Source organism: Pteronotus mesoamericanus, unplaced genomic scaffold (assembly GCF_021234165.1).
Source record: "Pteronotus mesoamericanus isolate MK-2021 breed Mesoamerican mustached bat unplaced genomic scaffold, CSHL_Meso_final contig_50, whole genome shotgun sequence".
Classification (NCBI taxonomy): Eukaryota; Metazoa; Chordata; class Mammalia; order Chiroptera; family Mormoopidae; genus Pteronotus; species Pteronotus mesoamericanus.
Window position 1 is genome coordinate 44,701,818 of NW_026555186.1, and position 20,658 is coordinate 44,722,475.

At 41.0% G+C, this 20,658-nt stretch overlaps 1 protein-coding gene across 6 annotated transcripts in view; it reads left to right on the forward strand.

Moving 5' to 3' along the window:
* Positions 1-20,658, forward strand: part of CAST (calpastatin) — a 126,833-nt gene that overhangs the window by 75,428 nt on the left and 30,747 nt on the right. For 5 of the 6 annotated variants that reach the window (XM_054578627.1, XM_054578621.1, XM_054578624.1 and 2 more), the window contains 13 exons: positions 965-1,036; positions 1,924-2,022; positions 3,493-3,573; positions 4,184-4,222; positions 4,687-4,779; positions 4,904-4,993; positions 6,083-6,184; positions 9,600-9,683; positions 10,666-10,713; positions 11,988-12,083; positions 13,753-13,848; positions 18,264-18,362; positions 18,860-18,943. In XM_054578627.1, coding sequence (XP_054434602.1) covers positions 965-1,036; positions 1,924-2,022; positions 3,493-3,573; positions 4,184-4,222; positions 4,687-4,779; positions 4,904-4,993; positions 6,083-6,184; positions 9,600-9,683; positions 10,666-10,713; positions 11,988-12,083; positions 13,753-13,848; positions 18,264-18,362; positions 18,860-18,943 — 1,083 coding nt within the window. The remainder of the gene's footprint in view (positions 1-964; positions 1,037-1,923; positions 2,023-3,492; positions 3,574-4,183; positions 4,223-4,686; positions 4,780-4,903; positions 4,994-6,082; positions 6,185-9,599; positions 9,684-10,665; positions 10,714-11,987; positions 12,084-13,752; positions 13,849-18,263; positions 18,363-18,859; positions 18,944-20,658) is intronic. The other variant, XM_054578623.1, reaches the window with a different exon arrangement.

The following is a 20,658-nucleotide window of genomic DNA, read 5'->3' on the forward strand; positions in this document are numbered from 1 at the left end:
CGTGACCTGCCTGAAGTCTGGTGCAGCGGGGGCTTGGCAGTGCGCAAACCCAGGCAGTCGGAGCCCTTGCTGTCCGCCTCCACGCTCTGCTGCCCGGATTTAGGGACCTGCAAATGGACCGAGGTTTCCTATTGTCTTAATCCTGGCAGCTTCCCCCATTTAGCTGCTGCTAGGCCCTCAAAGCAGTTGGCCTCTGGTTCTAAAGACTGATTTTGGATAGGACAACCAGCACAGGGCAGAACTCTGTTAAATGTGTGCAGCTGTGGGCAAAACAGCAGCGATGCCAGAGGTGGCAGAGAGCAGAGGGCACAAACGCCCCAGTAAAACCAGGGTGGTGCTCGGCCACAGCTGCTGTGGAGGGTGAGAGTCAGGAGAGAGGGGTCCTCGCCCAGATCTGGGGAAAGGCATGAAGTCACAGATTGGAAAGTTACTGGCAATCATTGACAGAGCCACGGAAGCGATAGTAGGAAGGAAATTCGTTTTAGGTAAATAAAGAAAAGAGTGTGCGATGAGATGCCAAACCAAGCCGTGTGGAGGTCTTACTGTGTTGGGGGCAAAGACTGAAATAGCAACAGCTAGAGGAAGTGGACACTTGCAAAGAATGCAAAGACTGGCTGCGGTCCCGGGAGGGGCAGCCAAGAGTAGTGAAAAAAGAGATGGGCAGTTCTCAGTTCAAATCTTGGTTCTGTTTTTTACTGTGTGACCGGGAAAAACGTTATGTAACCTCTCTGATCTTTGCTTTCCATATCACTAATCTATATTATTATTTATTAATATTATCTATGCTGTTCTGCAAAAGGGTATAATACATACAACATAGTGTCTACCACAGAGCAAATTCAATGTGTGTGTGTGTGTGTATGATCAATGCTATTAACATTCTAATGAATTCATTTTAATATATAGTATTATTGAATTTTATAAATGTATGTTAAGGACTTATTGTTTCTTTCTAAACCCCCAGCAGAAAAAAGACAGTAAGTCATTAATGTCAGCTGTACCAGTTGAGTCCAAACCGGATAAACCATCTGGAGAGGTATGAAGATAGCAATACATTTCTGCATAAGTTATTTATTCATAGTCTATCATGGTCTGATTTCTTGAGGGCAAACAATATCAAGTAGGGTAGCTTAAGGAAGCTTTTTAATGATTTGTGTTAAGCTAACATAATAGGGTTGAAAGTGTGATATTCTCACATATGTTTGTAATATTTTATAGTATAGCCCCCTATTCTGAAAACTCCACAATTAGATACATCCCATGAAGATAACACTCCAATTTCACTCCTGCAAATATACCTTCTTTAAACAAAAGTATCACTAAAGACCGTCAGGTACTTCTTCATTCTGAATTCCCAGTTGAATCACTCTAAAGATGGCAGGCACCGCCAGCACCGTCCTGTAAACCAAAGGCTGCAGCTTCCGTCCCAGGGCATGGCGGGCAGGGCGCATTCCTAGGTTGCGGGTTCACTCCCTGGTCAGGGCGTGTATGGGAGGTGGCCGGTCAGCATTTCTGTTGCACATTGATCTCTCTGTCTCTCGAATCAATAAACAGATCCTCAGGTGAGGGGATTTAAAAAAAAAAAAGTTAAAGCTAGCAGGCCCCAAATTTTATTACATTAACAGGTAGTTGTAGTTGCAAAAAAAAAAAAAAAAAATCACTTCTTTTTTTATCCTCACCCCCTTTCTCTCTCTCTTTCTCTCTCTCTCTAAAACGCAATAAATTAAAAAAAAAATTAGAATCTGTACTCGGAGACTTTAAATAATAAGGTTTAACTGAGACCAGATTTTAACTATTTTGATATTTGAAGAACTTTTGATGTTTGGTATTTTTCTACACAGAATGGTATTTTGTAGTTTTAAAAAATCAAAAGTTTAGTATATAACAGATAACATTTAAATATCTGTTCTCTTTTCTTTCCAGTCAGACATGGATGCCGCTTTGGATGACTTAATAGACACTTTAGGAGAACCTGAAGAAACTGAACAAGATAATACACCATATACTGGACCTGAAGTTTCGGTATGCGATCTTAATATCTGGAAAGATTCATTCTTCATGGGTAGGAGAACAGAATAAAGTTGTGATGCACAGAAGTATACCTAGGGTTCCATTGCTCGGAGAGAAATAGGATGATGTCAGTATCAACAACAGCAACTGAAATTACTGTTGGGATGGAAATGGTTTATCCTGTGGTAGCTGTGCTATTACATGGATTCAGGACACACTGATTGTCTGTGCTGAGATTATTGTTGGCGTACAGCCCATTGGGTCACAAAGACTTTTCTGTCCTTGAGATTTGAGTCCTGGGGATTTGAACTTATTTTGATTGCTAGTTATTTACCCTCCTCAGTTCATCCCTATCCCCAATTCCTTAAAAGCAAGAAAATTATATGATTTCTTTTAAAAGAAAAAGACATGTCATAGACTGGAAGTATTTGCAAAAGAACACAGCACAGGATTTGTGATAGAATTTATGAAGAATTTTAAAATGAGAAAAAGACAACCCAATAAAAAATTAAGAGAAAACTTAAAACTTAATGGGCTAATAAACAATGAAAGTTTCTCTAGTAATTAGGTAAGTGATATAAAAACATGGAGAGGAATCACTTCACACTTATCAGATTGGGAGAAGTTGTAAAAGTCTGGCAGCCCCTTGGGAGCTTGTGAATGTGGAAGATGTGCACCCTCTTCAACCAGCAATTTCACATCTGGACAAAGTCCCCAAAGGAGCTTTGCACCCTGTACAAGGAGTTAGAAGAACAGCTGTGTTCAACAGGAGACAAGATAATAAGTGGGATACTTTATAGTGATTAAAATGGATTATTTATATATCAAAATGGATACCAAAACATAATTTTGAATGAAAATACATTACAGAATGATATGTAGAATGATACAATTTATATAACATTTGAATATATACAAAGTAATGTTGTATATTGTTTGTGGATGCCCACATGTAGAATAACCATTTTAAAATATGCTTAGCTTTAAACGGGTGGATATGATAACCTTAAAGTTCAGGTTGGTAGCTATCTCTGGCTAACAAGGATGGGGAATGGGGTTGGAAAGGGCTAAGCAGCAGACATCATTCTATCTAACTTTTTGTAAAAATAACTACAGATGCAATAGAGTTAGGTAATTGTGCTATACAGACATTTATTCTTATTAACTGTACTTTTGTATGAATTGCAAAATCGATGAAATACATTTAAAGTCAAATGTATTTTAATATAGGAATCAAATTTAATATAATGATTTGAATATTTTGTAGCATTACATATGGGTTAAGCTAATTAAATAAGGGAAAGTATTTGTGTGAACTTTGAATGTCAGAGTTGTGTAAAATATTGGCTTCTTAATGTTTTACATTTAATTTCAATAGTTTCATAAATTAAGAATGAAATAGTACTTTGGTTTCAGAACACGCATATAACACTTTCAAATAATTAATTATATAATATCCCTATGTGTGTGATTTTATTACAGGATCCCATGAGCTCTACCTACATAGAGGAATTGGGTAAAAGAGAGGTCACAATTCCTCCAAAATACAGGGAACTTTTGAATGTAAGTTAAATAACCATTTACTTTTACTTTACTGTTTCCCTTTTTGGTAATATAATCTTGATCGCATCAATATAGTCACAGTTTTTTAAGTTTAGGAAGTAAAATGGGGCATATGAAGTGGTCATACTGTGACACTTACTGTATTACTTTGCTAGAGCTGCTGTAACAAAGAATCCAGACGGGGTGACTTAAACTCTGGTGCTAGAACCCCGGAATCAAGGCGCTGGGCAGGGTTGGCTCCTTTGGAGGGCCTCGAAGGAAGCTCTGTTCCAGGCCTCTCTCTTTGGTTTGTAGAGAGCTATCATGTGTATGTCCCTTCATATGGTCTTCTCTCTATATGTATCTCTGGCCCACATTTGCCCATTTTATACGTATACCAGTTATATTGGATTAGGGCCCATCCTAATGTCCTCATGTAACCTTAATTGCCTCTTTTAAAAGCCCTGTCTCCAAATACAGTTACATTCCGTGGTGCTTGGGGTTAGGACTTCAACAATGTGATTTTGGGGAAGACATAATTCAACCCATAACAGTCCCTGAGCAATACATTTTGTTGATTATAAGGATTAATTTTGCCTTCTCAACTTTATCAAATTCATATATGTTTCAGAAAAAAGAAGGGATCACGGGGCCTCCTCCGGACTCTTCGGTGAGTTTACATAAATGTCCTCTAAGATCCAAATGAACACTTTTTATACTTTTGGTTAGCAGATAGGGCTGTATTGTGGCTAAAGTAATCTCTAAATCAGATGAAGTTTTCATCTGTTTGGAGGAAGGGGGTAGACATGGGAGTTGTTTCAGTGCTCATTGGTTTCCTATGAAATTCTTTGGAGAGGAAGGGAAATGGAGCCAAGAAAGCTTTAGGATAAAATAAAGGTTAATAAACATAGAATGGGAATATCCTAACATGTAATACATTTAGAAGAGGGACCAGAAAAATAATATTGCAAAACCCATTCCCTTCCCAACACAGGCTTTCATCTGAGCTACTTTATTAACATATATCATATGGTGGTAAAGGACTTGCCAAAGTACATTCTTCCTTTGCTGGGTTTATCTCATCTTTCACTTGAATAATTCCCATGTTACTCATTGTGGTGCCTGTTTATTTAGAGACCCACGGGGCCTGATGAAGCCATCGATGCCTTGTCATCTGACTTCACCTGCAGTTCTCCTCCCCCCGAGGGAAAGAAAACTGAGAAGGAGGTATTATTTTTAATGTTATTAGCAGAACTTGTTAGAAACCCTCTCAACTCTAAAACAACTTTTTAGTTCTGGTTTTTATGCTTCCCTCATCTATAAATGTAATCTCTTGTCTTTTCTTTTTCAGAAATCTTCCGGAGAAGTGTTAAAAGCTCAGTCAGCCAGGGTGATCAAAAGTGCTGTTCCACCCCATGAGAAAAAAAGAAAGGTGGAGGAGGTATAGATACTTACTGTTTTGAAAATAACCAAGGTCTGTGAGGCAGCAGCTGCTTTCCCGAGGTTGACCTGGCTGATTCAGGGCAGTCTCGCAGTGCAGGACGCATCCTGAGGCGCATCCTTTCTCCCTGGGGTCTGTGGGGAACGGTGAAACCAGTCAGGGTGATACTCACCGCCAGGCCGGTCTTCTTTGTTTCTGCAAATGCTTATGGGAGATTTCAGCACCATCTTCTTGGTTGTGAATTAAGACTGCCTCACCATTACAATACACAGAGGGCAGGACACCAGAGAAGTGACAATCTTGGGACATAAAATCTTCAGCATGGTCTCATCAAGGAGTTGGAGGCCTGTGCAGTCACTGGAGGGTGTTGTCTTAGCAGCTCCTGCCCACTTCTCGACCACAGTCAGCTCTGCCTTATCCTCAGGAATCCTGAAATGTGGCCCTCCAGCTCTGGGCTGGAAGAGAAAACATGCCCCGCCTGCAAACAGTCCAGATAATACAAGCAACAGTTTCTGTCGGGGTAGCACTGCCTCTCCCCTGCTGGAGTGACAGTTTGTTTTTATCTGGCTGGCGGGGAGCAGCAAGAGCGCCCCACCCCTGAAAGTGGGCATTCCTACAGTGCTCCGCCGTGGGCCTTCGAAGGAGAAGGGAGCCGGCCACCTGAGCCTTCCCTGCTTCCCGGGCTTGGCTGGTTTGCCAAAGGACAAGGTTGCCAGAGTCATCTTTGGAAAAGGAAAGACAGGATAGTGAAAGTTTACTTCTTGCAGCTTTTATTTTGATATGAGTATTTTGTAATGGCATAATTATGGTCACAGTTATATTTCTAGCTTGCTAAATAAGAGTGCAGTATGCCCCTGGGGGCACTGTTACCGTAGCAACGTGGCTTAGCCCCCATTTTCACTCCCTGGTAAGTTCTCTATTATTTCTCTCTTTTGCTAGGTTTCCTATAAAAATTGCCTTCCTGAAGTCCTTCCCCAAACCATGATTCATCTTTTAGATTTGAAATTTGTATCTCACAAAGAAGTGGATGGATTGTTTAGGCCGAGGAAAGGCTCTTTTCTAATGGACAGAATTTTTCCTTTGTAACAGGACACAATGAGCGACCAAGCACTGGAGGCTCTTTCAGATTCGCTGGGCCGCAGGGAGTCCGAACCCGAGCTCGACCCCAGCTCCATTAAGGAAGTCGATGAGGTACTGACCTTGGAGTTCACATACCAGGCCTGGTAGTCTGCGGGTTACAAAACTAAATGTGTTATGCCTGTTTAGAAGTTGTGCACAACTTTTATTTATTGGAGATTTAAAATGATCTACTCTTCATTCTGCCTTACTTTCAGGGTCTCTGGTTAATTTAGAGAGTTATTGCCGGGGAGTTAGCAACCAAGAAGGGTATTTGAGTTTTTGTCTTGTAAACCATGTTGAATGTGAATAGTTAAAATAAACACTAATCTCCTTGGCCAACGCTTAAATGACACCTGACTAAACAAGATAACACGCAGGCAATGGCCTGTGAGAAGTAGGTTGGTCTGCTCTTATGGAAATTGGAAATTTGTATTTTCGGAGGGTTTGGGGTACTTCCATTCATAGGGAGAGAGGGAGACGACTGCAGGCAGAGGGATCCTGCCTTTGTAGCTGTGTTGAAAATGCATCTCAAATTGGAATAAAATCCAGTAACAGTTACACCGTAACTGAAGCTGCGTGTTGAGAATATGGGGAGTCTTTATCCCCACATGGAACAAAACCTTAACAAGCAGAAGCCAAAGCAGGCTTGTATTTGGTGGAACAGAAGCTTACTATTAAATTACAATTTTTAAATAATGTTTAAAATGAGTCCTCTGTGGGGAAGAGAGAAAGGAAAGAAGAGAGTTGCCCTGGGGACATTTCCAGCAAGATGGTGTATTGGGGGGTGGGGGGCTTGGAAGTACAGGCTGCGGGCCCCCACCCTGGCAGGTGCTGCTGTCACAATGCTCTGCCTCTGCTGTCACTTCCTGTTCTGAGTCACTGGGGAAGGGGAGTCTCACTGACTCCCAGGTGTTCTCCCTGAGTCTGGGACCGCCCTGAGCAAAATGGGCCAGTTTCTGTCTTCGACTTTCCTGGAGGGCTCCCCAGACGCCGTGTGGCACGACAAGCTTCCTGAAGGCGAACACAAGGGGGCAGGGGAGGCCGTCCTCGTCCTCCAGGACCAAGTAATGTATTGGCAAGAAACAAAACGTTGGGCCTAGTTAAAGAACAAGTAAAAATGACCCATGGACATGGGCAACAGGGCCGGATTGGCTGTGGGGAGGACAGGGCAGGGCAGAGCAGTGCAATGGGGGAAAATCGGGACAACCCTAGCAGAACAACAGTAAAAAACAAACAAAACAAAACACAATGCGAGCTGCACTACTTGGAGCAGCCAGATAGAAGCCTCAGCGCGAGGAAGGCGGTCCAGGCAGCACCGGGGAGGGGAGGTGTAAGGGCAAGTTGAGCTGCGGCTCCGCCCCCAGAGGGCTACAGGGCCGTGAGCCAGGTGCACTTCCACCTCAGGCTTTTTACAGATAATTAGGGTGGTTTAAAGAGACAATACTTCAGGGAGGGAAGGTATACACATTAATCTCAGGACAAAAAGTCTTAGAGTGACTAAAATCAGATGTAAAAAACACTAAATAAAATAACTTATTCAGCTGAATTTTTACTACATAATGGTGAATTCTTTACTTGATGGGTGGTCTGATGCTCTGATAGGCTCATGAAGGGCCTGTTCTACAGGAGTTCACAGCCACTCAGTCCCTCCCATGCTAGAGAGCACTCGAGGAAGAACTACAGAATGCTTCAGAGGAGGGGTCCATGCACACTTGTCACTTTTATAAGGTATCATAAAATAATATTTATAATGATACCTCATTAGGAATCTCCCCCATTTCTATGTGTGGTTATCTAGTCTATTTCAATTCAGTAGATATTTCCTAGATATTTGCTTCCAATACCTACAGGTTGGATGGGGTGGGTAGAGACCCACTTGATTGCCTGACACTCAACTCCTGCTGTGGACGGTGGTGGAAGGGCTGGAGGCCGCACTCAGGCGAGCTTTACTTGTGGCCCAGTTCCTAACAGGCCACAGACAGTACCCATCCCCGGCCCCAGGGTTGGGGACCCCTGATTTAAAGTATATAAAGATCAGCCCTGGCTGGTGTGGCTCAGTGGACTGAGTGCCGGCCTGCAAAGCAAAGGGTTGCCAGTTAGGTTCCAGTCAGGACACATCCCTCCGTTAAGGGCCAAGTCCCCAGTAGGGGGTGGCCAAGAGGCAACCACACATTGATGTTTCTCTCCTCCTCTCCCTCCCTTCCTCTCTCTAAAATAAATAAATCTTTTTTAAAAAAGTAAATAAATCTTTTTTAAAAAGTATATAAAGATCAAGAAGAAATAGAAAGGGTCTAGCTATGCATGTACTTCTTGTTGTGAGTAGGATTCAGTGAAATGGAGAAGGTAGTCTTGCCAAACAGGTGATCTTGACCTTCATGAAGGCTGGTTCATAGGCAGAGACCTCATAAATCTATGAACTGAGGAGTACCACTGCATAATAGGGCTCCCTCCATATCTGCAGTAGAATATAATGGGAAATGTTAAAAAAAAAAACAACAAAACCCTTTTATCCCTTAATGAGAGTTGTTATTCTATAGAACAATAAAACTGTAATTCTGAAGTATAGAAGAGTGCCGGGTTTATTAAAGGGCTTAATCAATATTTTTTTAATTAATTATTCAATGGAGGACTACAATCTTAGACTGAGATGTAGGTGGACAAAGTGGGTTGAGCTGGAATTTGCTAAGTGACACCTGGCTGCCCTTCGTGCCCAGGAACTCCTTGGGTTGGAATTTAAATCTATGCCTTGATATAGGTACAAATTGTTACATATCATGGAAATTTCACTACTCACCAATTATTTAAAATGCAAATGTTGTATCTTAGAAGCCAGGGGTCTGTTATAGAACTACTGTACATCTTTATTTCTAACTGAGTTGGCTGTTCATGGTTCATTAATCCGGTGAAGTCCTGGTGTTATTGAAGGGAGTCCTTGTATTAATAGAAGAGGTAAAGCCAATTGTCTGTGGATGAGCCAAGGCTTGTGAATGGGCTGCTCTCCCATTTCTGAACTGTGGCCACCATTCATGAGACTTCATGTTCTCCCCTGGGGATAACTGTCTCATTGAGTAAGAAAGATGAAGGCTGTTAAAATAATTGCAACTAACTCCTGCACTGTGCTTAACTGTCTCAAAGGATATTTTATTTACTTTTCTCTGGTGATCCTTACAAGTCAGTAGCTAGGTAAGGATTATTAGTAGCCCCATTTTATAGCTGAAGAAAGTAAGCAAAGGAAAGACTAAGTGGCTTCCCAAGGTTAAACAGCACCTCCCCAGGCTTCCTGGCTGTGCTGTTTGTCCTCCGTCACCCCACTTGCGGCCCTCCTCAAAGCCACTTACCGTGGTCTCCGCTTTGTAGTTGGCAAGCACATACAAACACTTTTATCTGATTTTGGTCTTCTCTACAACATCCATGAAGTACATAAAGTGATACCATCTTATTTTACATGTATTATCCAAATGTTTATTTTTTTCTCCACTTTCCTCAGGCAAAAGCCAAAGAAGAGAAACTAAAGAAGTGTGGTGAAGAAGACGAAACAATCCCATCAGAGTACAGATTAAAACCAGCCACGGTATGTTGTTAGCCAGTGGTGCATAACAGCAGCACACAGTCCTGGCCTTCCATCATGCTTTGGGCATCTGTCCCCATTATGCTCAAGGACATGTCTGTCCTGGTTCACATACCAGCTCTGAAAATCCTGAGCCCCTTCTTCTCTGCTCTCTACAGTTGGACCCTTTAAGGGATGGTTTCCTGAGTCGTGATCATATGTTTATTAAAATTACCACTAATTCAAGTGGTTCTACTATAAACAATGCTTGACATGGATTCTTAACCTTAAAGCTGAAGGAACAACTTGGGAATAACTTTTTTTTCCTACCTGCTCTATAGATAAAAGTACCATATCTCTAAGTGGTAGATATAAACATAGAGCTGTTTATCAGAAACCTCAGTTAAAGTTTTGTTGGTTTTGGTTTGAGGTAAGATGAGGATGGTGGACTAGCTCCTGTAATTATATCTGTAATTTATCTTTGAAGTAATACACATAAACTTACAATGGAAAATAGTTGTGATTCTCATAGTTGTGATTGTCATACATGTTCTTAGATAGAAAGTTTTTGATTTTTAGAAATACTCTAACTTGTGAAACCTCATATCCAAAAAAATAAAACAGTATTTTAGGAATAATATCTACATCTTTACCTGGGTTGGAGAATTGAGGCTTTTAAAAAAAAATCTTTCATTAATGTAGCTGCACCTTTCTTGCTAAAGATTTTTTTTAATTCTATTTTTATAACGAATAGGTGAAATTTTTAAAGCAACTTTTAAAGAAAAGTAAATGTGAACTATATTTGATATTTGGTCTCTTGATTTTTACATCTCAAGTCTTTATTCTGATACTCTATAAAAGATAAACCTGAAATGTAAATTCACTTAAATATAAGGAGAAAAACACTCTCCTATAATATCCTGGAATTCCCCAAGACAAACTTAATGGGACATGAAAGCAATATTTTCTATGTTGTTTTCAATGAATTTTCAAATTTCATTTACAGGATAAAGATGGAAAGCCACTATTGCCAGAGCCTGAAGAAAAATCAAAGGTTGGGAAATAAGGTTTTTTTCCAGATACTTATAAAACAATAGAAATGTAAAGTATAAATTGAGATAATTTTGACAGATAGGATTTCACCATGGAGACTTGACATACCACCCTAGTATTAAGGAGAGAGAACCTTTGGACAGCAACACTTGGCTCAGATTTGTGACTCCTTTTCACATATATTCATTATTTTCCTCATGGATTAACACTAGACTATTATAAATTTCTAGGTGACATTTGCTAACATTAGGAGCTAATGTCAAGAGGGCCCTTAAATTAGATGTTAACACTTAACTTAGAGTTTGGTTCTAATTACAGCAGCAAATACTCTAATGACTCTACACGGCCATCGCTGAAGTTGGAATCAACCAGGGTGGTTACCTATCATGATAATACTAAGCAACATATTAAGCAACATTTATTAATCATTTACCATGTGCCTGACACTGCACTAGATGCCTTTATATTCTATCTTTTGGGGTCCTCACTGAATGAAGAAGGTGCTATTATCATTCCCATTTTACAGATAAGGAAACTGAGATACAGAAAGATTATATAAATAGACTGAGGTCACACAGCTAGGAAATAGCAAGGCCAACCAAGACTCCAAATTTGGGTGCCTGACACTGGGGCCCAGCTCCTGTGTCCCTTGTAATTCTGTCATCGATTACTGTTAGTCAAAACCTTCCCATGCCCTAAACAAATAATCCGCTTAACAGGAAGGAGCCAGGGATAACAGATTTCCTGCCCAAACCCCACATAGCTGTAGGAGAGGAGGATTCTTCCTCTGGCTTATTCAGAAGGGAAGCCATTGGGAAGTAGAAAAAACAAACAATCACAAAAGAAAAAATTATACACATCTTTATTGGAGAGAACAGGAAATTTTACTTGAACAAAATTACTGTGTAATTGAAGTATCAGGAAAACTTTAAAACCATTAACATTTTTGTGGTACTGAGGTATTTAATATTACTTGTTGCATAACACTTATATCCTATGTTAATAAATGAAATGCCCTGTATTAATTAGCTTTTTTACATCCTAAGATACAGGAGTGGGGCAAAAGTAGGTTTGCAGTGGTTTGTATGGAAAATAATACAGTGACTAATAAATGATAGTAAAAAAGTAAACTGTGTTTCACATACAACAGTAAATCTATTTTTGCCTCACCCTATATGGCCTAATATGTGTCAACCAGAAAAAATTCTTATGAAAACTTTTTTAATAAAGTAAAAAGTAGTTACTTCATGATATACAATATGTCTTATATTACAGCCCCTGAGTGAATCCGAACTCATTGATGAGCTTTCAGAAGATTTTGACCGGGCCAAGTGTAAAGAAAAACAATCTAAGCCAACTGAAAAAACAGAAGTATGTTTCTAAAATTAAGTCTCTTGTGTTGCTTGTTTTTTAATGTTTTTCTATAATCTTAAAAATGTGAGACCAGAAGTATTCAGCATGAAGCGGTTGATTAAAAAAAGCCCATTTTGCTACCTTTTTCTACGTGCGGTTTTTGTTTTGCCTTTTTCTGGATGTGCTTTCTTTCCCCAAGCTGACCCCGGCTTTCTTGCAATTTAAATCCTGTAATTACTCTGTCGGGGAAGCACCCACACCCGTGCTCTCCTTTCTATTCCTGCCTCTGTAACGGACCTCCCTGAAGTTGCTGTCACTCGCCTCCAGGTGGCAACGGCCCGCCTCCGTCTTCAGCCTCCTTCCAGCCCGCCCTGTCTGTCCACCAGGATTACCCTTGAGCAGGGCGCTGGCTTGTAGTCACATTGTTCCCCTGCTCCACCCCTCGAGAGCTTCCCATTTCTTACAAGAATGAAGTTCCTACTCAAGTGTCCTGGTCCCAGCTTCCTTTTCTACCGAGGTGTGTCCCCATGTCACTATGACCTTAAGTGGGTGCCTCCATGGCTTTTCTCATATGGTTCCTTGTCTGGAATAACCTTTCTTCCTAATTCCAGATCAGCTGAAATCTTAGTCGTCCCTTTAAGGCTGTGCTAAAATATGGCCTTTGTCTCCTCAAACCAGGCCAGCCTTCCAACTCTTATGAAGCAGAACATAACATGTCAGCGGGGCTGCAGTGCTTTCTTTACAGGTCTCTGTCGAGGCATTTGTTGCAGACAGGTTTATAGCTCTTGGTCCTTCTTTCCTTCTTATATTTATACATAGTTTTAAAGAGTAAGTTCTTTGAAAGGAGAAATCATATCCTATTAATGATCATCTGTTAAACACCTTGCGTATAGGATAGACTTCCAGAAATGCCTGGATTAAAATAATTTACTTGAAATTTTACCTTGTGATAAAATAAGATAGTACAGTGGGTCTCAGACTTTAGCATGCATCAGGATCACTGAGGGTTTGTTAAAACAGATTGCTGGGCCCTAGCCCCAGAATTTCTCATTTAGTATGTTGGCACAGGGGCCCAAGAATGTGCAATTCTAGCAAGTTCTCTTGTAATACTGAGGCTTCTAGTCCAGGGACCTCACTTTGAGAACTCCTGGGATAGGATTACTACTTTGCATTTGTACATAGCTATATATTTACAATGTACAAGGTGCTTTTCAATATATAAAAATGATATCTTTAATATAAAATGTTACATTGTGTTATATAATTAGTATATTATTTTATTATATGATGGTTAATAATAGGAAATAAATAATAATAGTTTCTAAAATTTATTGAGTTAACTGTTTTCAGGAACCATGCAAAACACTTCACATGTTAACTCACTGGAGCCCCATGTCAACCCTTGAGATATAGGTACCATTATTGTCTCTTATTTTTCAGATGTGGAAACTGAGTCTCAGAGAGGTTAAATAACCTACCTCAAGAAAGAGGTAAAACTAAGTTGAAATAATGGTAACTGAAGGGTTTTAACTTGCCTCGACTTATTTGTTATTCAGCAATCTTAGGCATCCGAGAAAGGCATGCTCACAGCATACAATACAGCAGAGTGTATTGTTGACTCATCATTGTTCAGTGTTACTAACCAGATATTCTGAAAACTCTTTATTGTTCCTGCTTCTTTCCACAGGACTCTCAGGCGGCCACCCCGGCTCCCGTGGGAGAGGCGGTGTCTCGGGCCTCCATGTGCAGTATACAGTCGGCACCACCCAAGCCAGCTCCCTCGGTGAGTGATCTCTGGGCATTGATAAATGTCCTGGGAAAGGAATGTTCTTCCTCCTGAGCATTGTCTGCCCTGTGCACTAACATGTTCTTTTATTCTGACAAAACAATAAAATCATATAGCTGTAGTGTCTACTGGACTTCAGGGTGTGCTACAAATTAAGGCTATATTTAATTTTTCTTTTATCCTCACCCTGGGACATGCTTATTGATTTTAGAGAGAGGGGAAGGGAAGGAGAGAAAGAGGGGGTGAGAAACATCACTGTGAGAGAGAACACTGATCAGTTGTGTCTCATAGGTGCTCTGATCAGGGACTGAACCCACAACCTAGGCCTGTGCCCTGACCGGGAACTGAACCCCAGGCCTTTCAGTTTATGGGAGGACACTCCAGCCACCTGAGCCACACCAGCCATGGCCATATTCTGCATTTCTCTCACCTTAAATTCTTTCTAGTTCTTCAGCTATTGGCAGTAATCATGCTTTTTTTTGCATTCCTGCATTTTTAAGCCTATTTGGAATCCCACAAACAGCCTGGTATTACCTTTTCCTGACTCTCCTGGTGGAAAAATCTTCACCAATATCATCACGATCCACCCTACTCCCAACTGAAAGAAATGATTGACTCAATTCCTTCCCTTCTTCATTTCTTGCCTCTCTCTCACTTTCTATCTTTTTGGATGAAGTATGATATTTAACTAGTTGAACCTTTGCTTCCTTTTGAATTCATTAACCCATAGAGTCTGACTTAGAGAATAACATCAATGGAATATGTTTCATTACTACAGACTTGATGGCTCTGTACTCTGAATAGCTATCTTGTTCTAGATGCTTTACAATGTCTTCTAATTAAATTTTCACAGGGACACAATAAAACAGGATTATCTCTCTATTATAGATGAGGGAAGTGAACCTCTAAATTGACCTTGAACAATTCACTTAACCTTTCAGAGCCTCAGCTGAACTGAAAACATGGCTCCTGCCCTAAGCTAGCCTTTAAGTCTAGTGTCGATATGGGGGGAGATCTCAAGCTCACAGCGCGACTTGATCACTCATGTGGAGAAAGGGCAGAGGGACCATGGGTGCCTCATTCTCCAGGGAGAATTAGGGAAGGCCTCCGGGTGATGGACACATGGAAAGGAGGGAGCAGCGCTGTTTTCCTGGGGAGACCAGTGAGCCGATGCCAGAGGCGTGAGGTGCTTGGTATACATGGGATAAGGGCATTTAGTGGCTTGAGGAAAAGAGGGTCTTGAAGAAGGTGTAGGACAAGTGTCCTGGATGCCCTGAAGTGGCTGCTTCCTGCCAAGGAAGTCCTTGGTGCCAACTGCAAATCCCTTCAAAGTCCAGGGTCTCTCTCCTGCCTTACACAGGACTTGACACCCTTTCTCTGAGGTTTCAGGGTACTCTCTAGAAACCTTTACATTGTGGGGAGCCAGATCTCAGGCCACAGTGGGAACGACCAGGAAGGAGGGGAGAACTGGTGAAGAGACTGATGTAGGAACAGAGGCAGAGATTGAAGTAAAAAAGGTTAACAGCCAACACTCTAGGGCAGAACTCTTGTGACCTAAGCATGTGTCATCTACTTCTCATGCCAAGTGTGACTGCCAGGGCCTTAAGAGGGCCCAGTTAGTTCCTTCCCAACTTTACCCTGACTGTAGAGTCAAGCACTGGATAGTTAGTGGACAGGACACAACAGAGCTCCTGTTTTTCCATTCTCTGACCTCCTTTCCTGGGCCTCTGCTCCACCAGCTGTGGTTACCACGGGTGCTAAGGTTACAGTCACTGAGGTTAGTTGGCATTTCTGGGATTGCGACACCCTTGGGCATCCGATAGAATAGCTACAGACTGTGATAAAGGTCAGAGGACTCAGTAAAGCCTCGAGGATTAGTGAGCAAAAGGTAACAAAGACCAGAGGCAGGAGGCGAATGTGTGCCCTATGGGGTTCTGGTTTGTATAAAAACAAAGTTTACTGAGAACATTCAGCGATCCGAGTTCTAGTTCTGAATCTGACAACATGAAATACTATAGAAACAGAAGTTTTAGTCCTTAGTCCTGTTTCCAGATTCCTTAGTTCTTAAGACTGCTGCTGCTTCTCTGAGCTTTTCTGTTTCACTTTTTTTTATTCAATTTATTGGGGTGACATTGGTTAATAAGATCATATAGGTTTCAAGTATACAATTCCATGATACCTCATCTGCATATTGCTTTGTGTGTTTACCACCCAAAGTCAAGTCTTCTTCTGTCACCATATATTTGACCCCCCTTACCCTTTACTAATCCCCCTTCCCTCTGGTAGCCACCAAACTGTTGTCAGAGTTTTGTTTTTCTTGTTTGTTCATTCATTGCTTTCAGTTTTATATCCCACATATGAATGAAATCATATGGTTCTTTTTCTGTCTGATTTACTGCACATTGCATGATATCCATCCATGGCATCGCAAATGGAACTACTTCATCTTTTTTTATGGCTGAAAATCACTTATTTCTTAAGCCAAATGGCACAGGCTTGGGAAGCAGTGGTTTCCAAAGATTCTACAGTAGAGAGTAGCAGAAAGCAGAAGGAGAGTGTGAGCAGGTGTCTGGGATCAAGTAGCAACTCATTGGTTGGCTAAGACTTAGAAACCACTGCAACTCTTGCAGTTTAGACATAATCCCAAACAAATGAGACACATCAGCAATTTTTGTTGCTCTTGAAATCAAGTCCATGCAGTGTCCAACCACTAGATGGTGATAAATCACTTTCCACTCAGGCTTTTCCTCTGTGTTGGTATTTGCAGTGCAGCTTAGCAGAAAAACAACTTTTCTTACATGGAATGATGGCCAAGCTGTAAAAGAGAAAGAGACTTTTACTCTATAATCCCAATATATACTCAGTATGACTTTTATGATAAAATTTTGAGACTTTCATTTAGGGGCTTTCACATTTTTGACCAACAGTAGGAAATGCATTGGTATCACCACTTTGTACACACACAATAGAAACAATTTTTTTTTTTACAAGCTTTGAGTACTCTATTTTTCTACAGTTGGGAAAAATTGATGGCTTTAGTGCCTGAAGAAAATAAAAATTAGGAGATTTGTTAGCAAACATTAACAGAAATCTACTGAAAACCATCACCATTAAATAATGCAAGAAAATGCAGAAGTCTTAGTCAGCACCAACACCATACAGTTCAGAACCTCGTTACACAAAACGAATGTACAACTGTGACCAAATTTTGTGGACAATAGAATGACTTTATAAAGAATGTATACCCAGTTCATTTCAATAATGACATATGTAGAAACAACAGTTTAATAAGTAGTACTTATCTTTGTTATGTAAGATGTGTTGTTTTCTATTCTAGTCTTCCATTTAAAAAAAGTCCTGGACATTAACTATAAATTGATTTTATGAGCCAATAATATGTGGATCATGACCTGTGGTTTGGAAGAAGCCAGGTCTAGTCTTATCTTTTAGCCCAAACATAGTTTCTTCTTTGTTTTCCCTTGACACTGCTTACACTCTGTGTGCGTCCAGTTTCTTTTTAAATGCTGGCATGGCCAGAACTCACTGCATCACGAGGGGAGCACATTTTATTTTGAGCCGTTGGACCCCAGGTTGTAATTGTGCCACTCAGGTTAGTCAGTCACAGGCGTCCCCCTGCATTGGTGTGGATCCGCTGTGACCAGCGGAAGCAGCGAGAGGACACAGGCTCCTCCACCTCAGCAGAGCTCCGCAGGGGCCACCTCCTCCAGGACGTGCCAGGCTGTTTCACCGAACATTGAAAAGAGTGTCCTCTCCTGGGCTTTTCTGGAAATGTTCCCTTTGCCGCCTGAAGAACAGTCACCAGAAAATCACTTCTTTCTTCTTTCCTGGCTGTCACTTTCTCTGTGCTTTACCCACTCCATTGTCTCCCTTATGTCCAAACCAAAGCAATGGTTAAATCTTGTTTATCAGTGCCAGTGTATCCGTTACACACACTTAATGTAAGAAACTTGCTCTAATTTTTAACATTTTAGGTTTTTTAAACATAGATTCTAATTCAGTTGATAATTTAAATTATTAAAAGGTAATGCTCTCCTAATGCCTAGGCCTGATATAAAGATATGCTCTTCTAAATTGTTGGATATAGTCTCTTTAAAAGGAGACATTGGTCCTGGTCAGGTAGCCCATTTGGTTAAGGTGTCATCCCAATACACCAAGGTTGTGGGTTTGATTCTCGGTCAGGGAACATAAAAGAATCAACCAATAAATGCATAAATAAGTGGAACAACAAATCAGTCTCTCTCTCTCTCTCTCTCTCTCTCTCTTTCTCTCTCTCTCTCTCTCTCTGTCCTCCCCCCACCTCTTCTCTCTCTCAAATCAGTAAATTAAAAAAAAAATTTTGAAAGGAGGTATTAACCACCTACTTAGTGTATCCACTGATGTGCTTTGAGCAGGCCATGGTGCCGGATGATGCTGTGGAAGCCTTGGCTGGCAGCCTGGGGAAACGGGAAGCAGATCCGGAAGAGGGCAAGCCTGTGGAAGACAAGGTCAAGGTAATGGCAGCTCAGATACTTCTAGAAAGCAACTATCATTGATCGCCCTCAGTCCCCAAATAAGTTAGTCATTTAAAAAAAAATTTCCCACAATACACAACCAGCTGGCTTTCTCTGTTACTGTGCATCTTCTGCTCAATAAGCTAAGCCCGAGCGAGCCTCCCTATTTGAGCACAGCAGTGGATGGGCAGCATGCACATAGCAGAGCTCTGAGTCTCGCCTTGTCTGCCTGCATCCCTGTTGCGGAGGACTCTGGAGAGAAGTGGCAGTTGCTCCTCAGGGCTTCCTCTTAGCCCCGCAGGCCTGGCGGTGGGGTGTGGGCCAGCTAAACTAGGACACAGTGCTAAAGATTAAGGGGATCTTGGAAGTCAACACACATGGCCATATATATGTTCTAACCTAATGACGGATACATTTACCACAACTTTAGTCATTCAGGCATCCACTCTGTGGAGAAAAGATGTATTAACAATGAAAATGGTATCATTTCTATTTAGGAGAAAGCCAAAGAAGAGGATCGTGAAAAGCTTGGTGAAAAAGAAGAAACAATTCCTCCTGACTATAGATTAGAAGAGGTCAAGGTAAATAGGCTGGGGTATTTTTCTACTTGATTTTAATTCATGTTGAATTCTACATAATAAAGAAAGGACATGGGAGCAAACCTGGAATATAAAGATCTTGTTTCTTAATGTTTCAAACATGAAACAGTGTTAGTCCACTAATATCCAGTGAGCACACCAGATACGAAGCTAAAATATTCCTGGCTGGCCCTTTATTCCTCCCTGAAGTGAAAGAAACCTAATGTCTAAGCTACCCAACTTTTCCCATCTAAGGCAATACCAGAAATAAGAAAACTTAGAAAACCTTTATATAGATAGGGAAAGGAAAATGAAGGACCATTTTTTCCTATGAAGAAAAATTTGCAACTCTTAGATATGAAGGAAAGGGAAGAGTGCTGTTTTCTTTATTTCAAATGTACAGATTGTTCAGAACAAGTGACGCAGGGGAGACCCTGTTATGAATCTTGTAGTTTAAGTGCAGCCACTTGAACAAGGACAGAGGTGTGGACAACAGAACAGGAATCAGCCATCTTCACAACACACCATCAGAGATGATGTTCAACTCAACTTCATTAACACTTCAGGAAAATCGAACTGATACTCCTCTTCTCACCCATGTGCCCTAGTCCATTTGACTGGCAAGGACAGGAATTCTGTTGAGCATTCCCAGATGGAAAGTTTACCACTCTGCTTGCTTCTGCATTTCACGCTTCAGTTGAAACCATGGCATTTCTATTAATTTGGGCTCTTGTGTATGCTGTTGCAGTGCTTTCGGAGAGCTTCTTAAGGGCCACATGTTCTGTCCCTACTCACCCCGCCCCATTTCATAGAGGCGGGTGACTCTCTTCCTAGTAGAATGTTGGTTGCTTTCTCTCTTCCTTTGCTGAATTTTAGTAGCAGTTTCTAAGAAAGCAGTCGATTGGCTTTCTTGACCACTTTTTTCTGTGGTAGTTTCATCCACTTCTGAACTTGTTGACCTCACACATTATTTATTATAACATTTTCACAGGGGGTAGCTTGATCAATTTTTCTTTTTCATGATCAGCTGTATTACTTTTCATCAGCTATGCTCACATCCGGCCTCTTCAGAGAGTTTCAGCTCCCTGAGTTTCCCCTTCCAGACACGGGGTGAATTCAGTCTGAACGTGGAGCAGATGTGTCCCGGATGGTCCCATGTATCACTTGTGAAATTTGCTGCCTTTGCAGCTAAAAGGAATAGTGGAGAACAAGCCCAGGTTCTGCTTTCCCTCCTGACTGAGGAATAGTCAGAGTGTACAAGTGAACCTGCTGAGATGAAAAAGGGGAAGCAGGTGATACTCTAAATCAGTGCTTTTCAACTTTTATTATCTCATGCCACACATAAACTAATTACTAAAATTCACGGCACACTAAAAATATTTTTTGCCAATCTGACAAAAAAAGTAGGTATAATTTTTATTGCTTTACAAAAAGTTATAATAGTAATTACTCTTTTTGCTCCCAGTGACTTTTTAAAAAATTGGGTGCCTATACTTGTATATAAGGATTTCTGGTAGCAAGAATTAACCTATCAGACTCAAACTTAGTATGCGATATGACCAGTGAGATGCAACTCGATTACATGATGTGTGTGTGTGTGTGTGTGTGTGTGTGTGTGTGTGTTTTATGGTTCAAGCCAGGGCATTCACACCAGATGGCTATTGTTGTGTGAGCTGTTACCATTTTTTAAATCTGACAATCTAAGGGAAAAAGAAGTC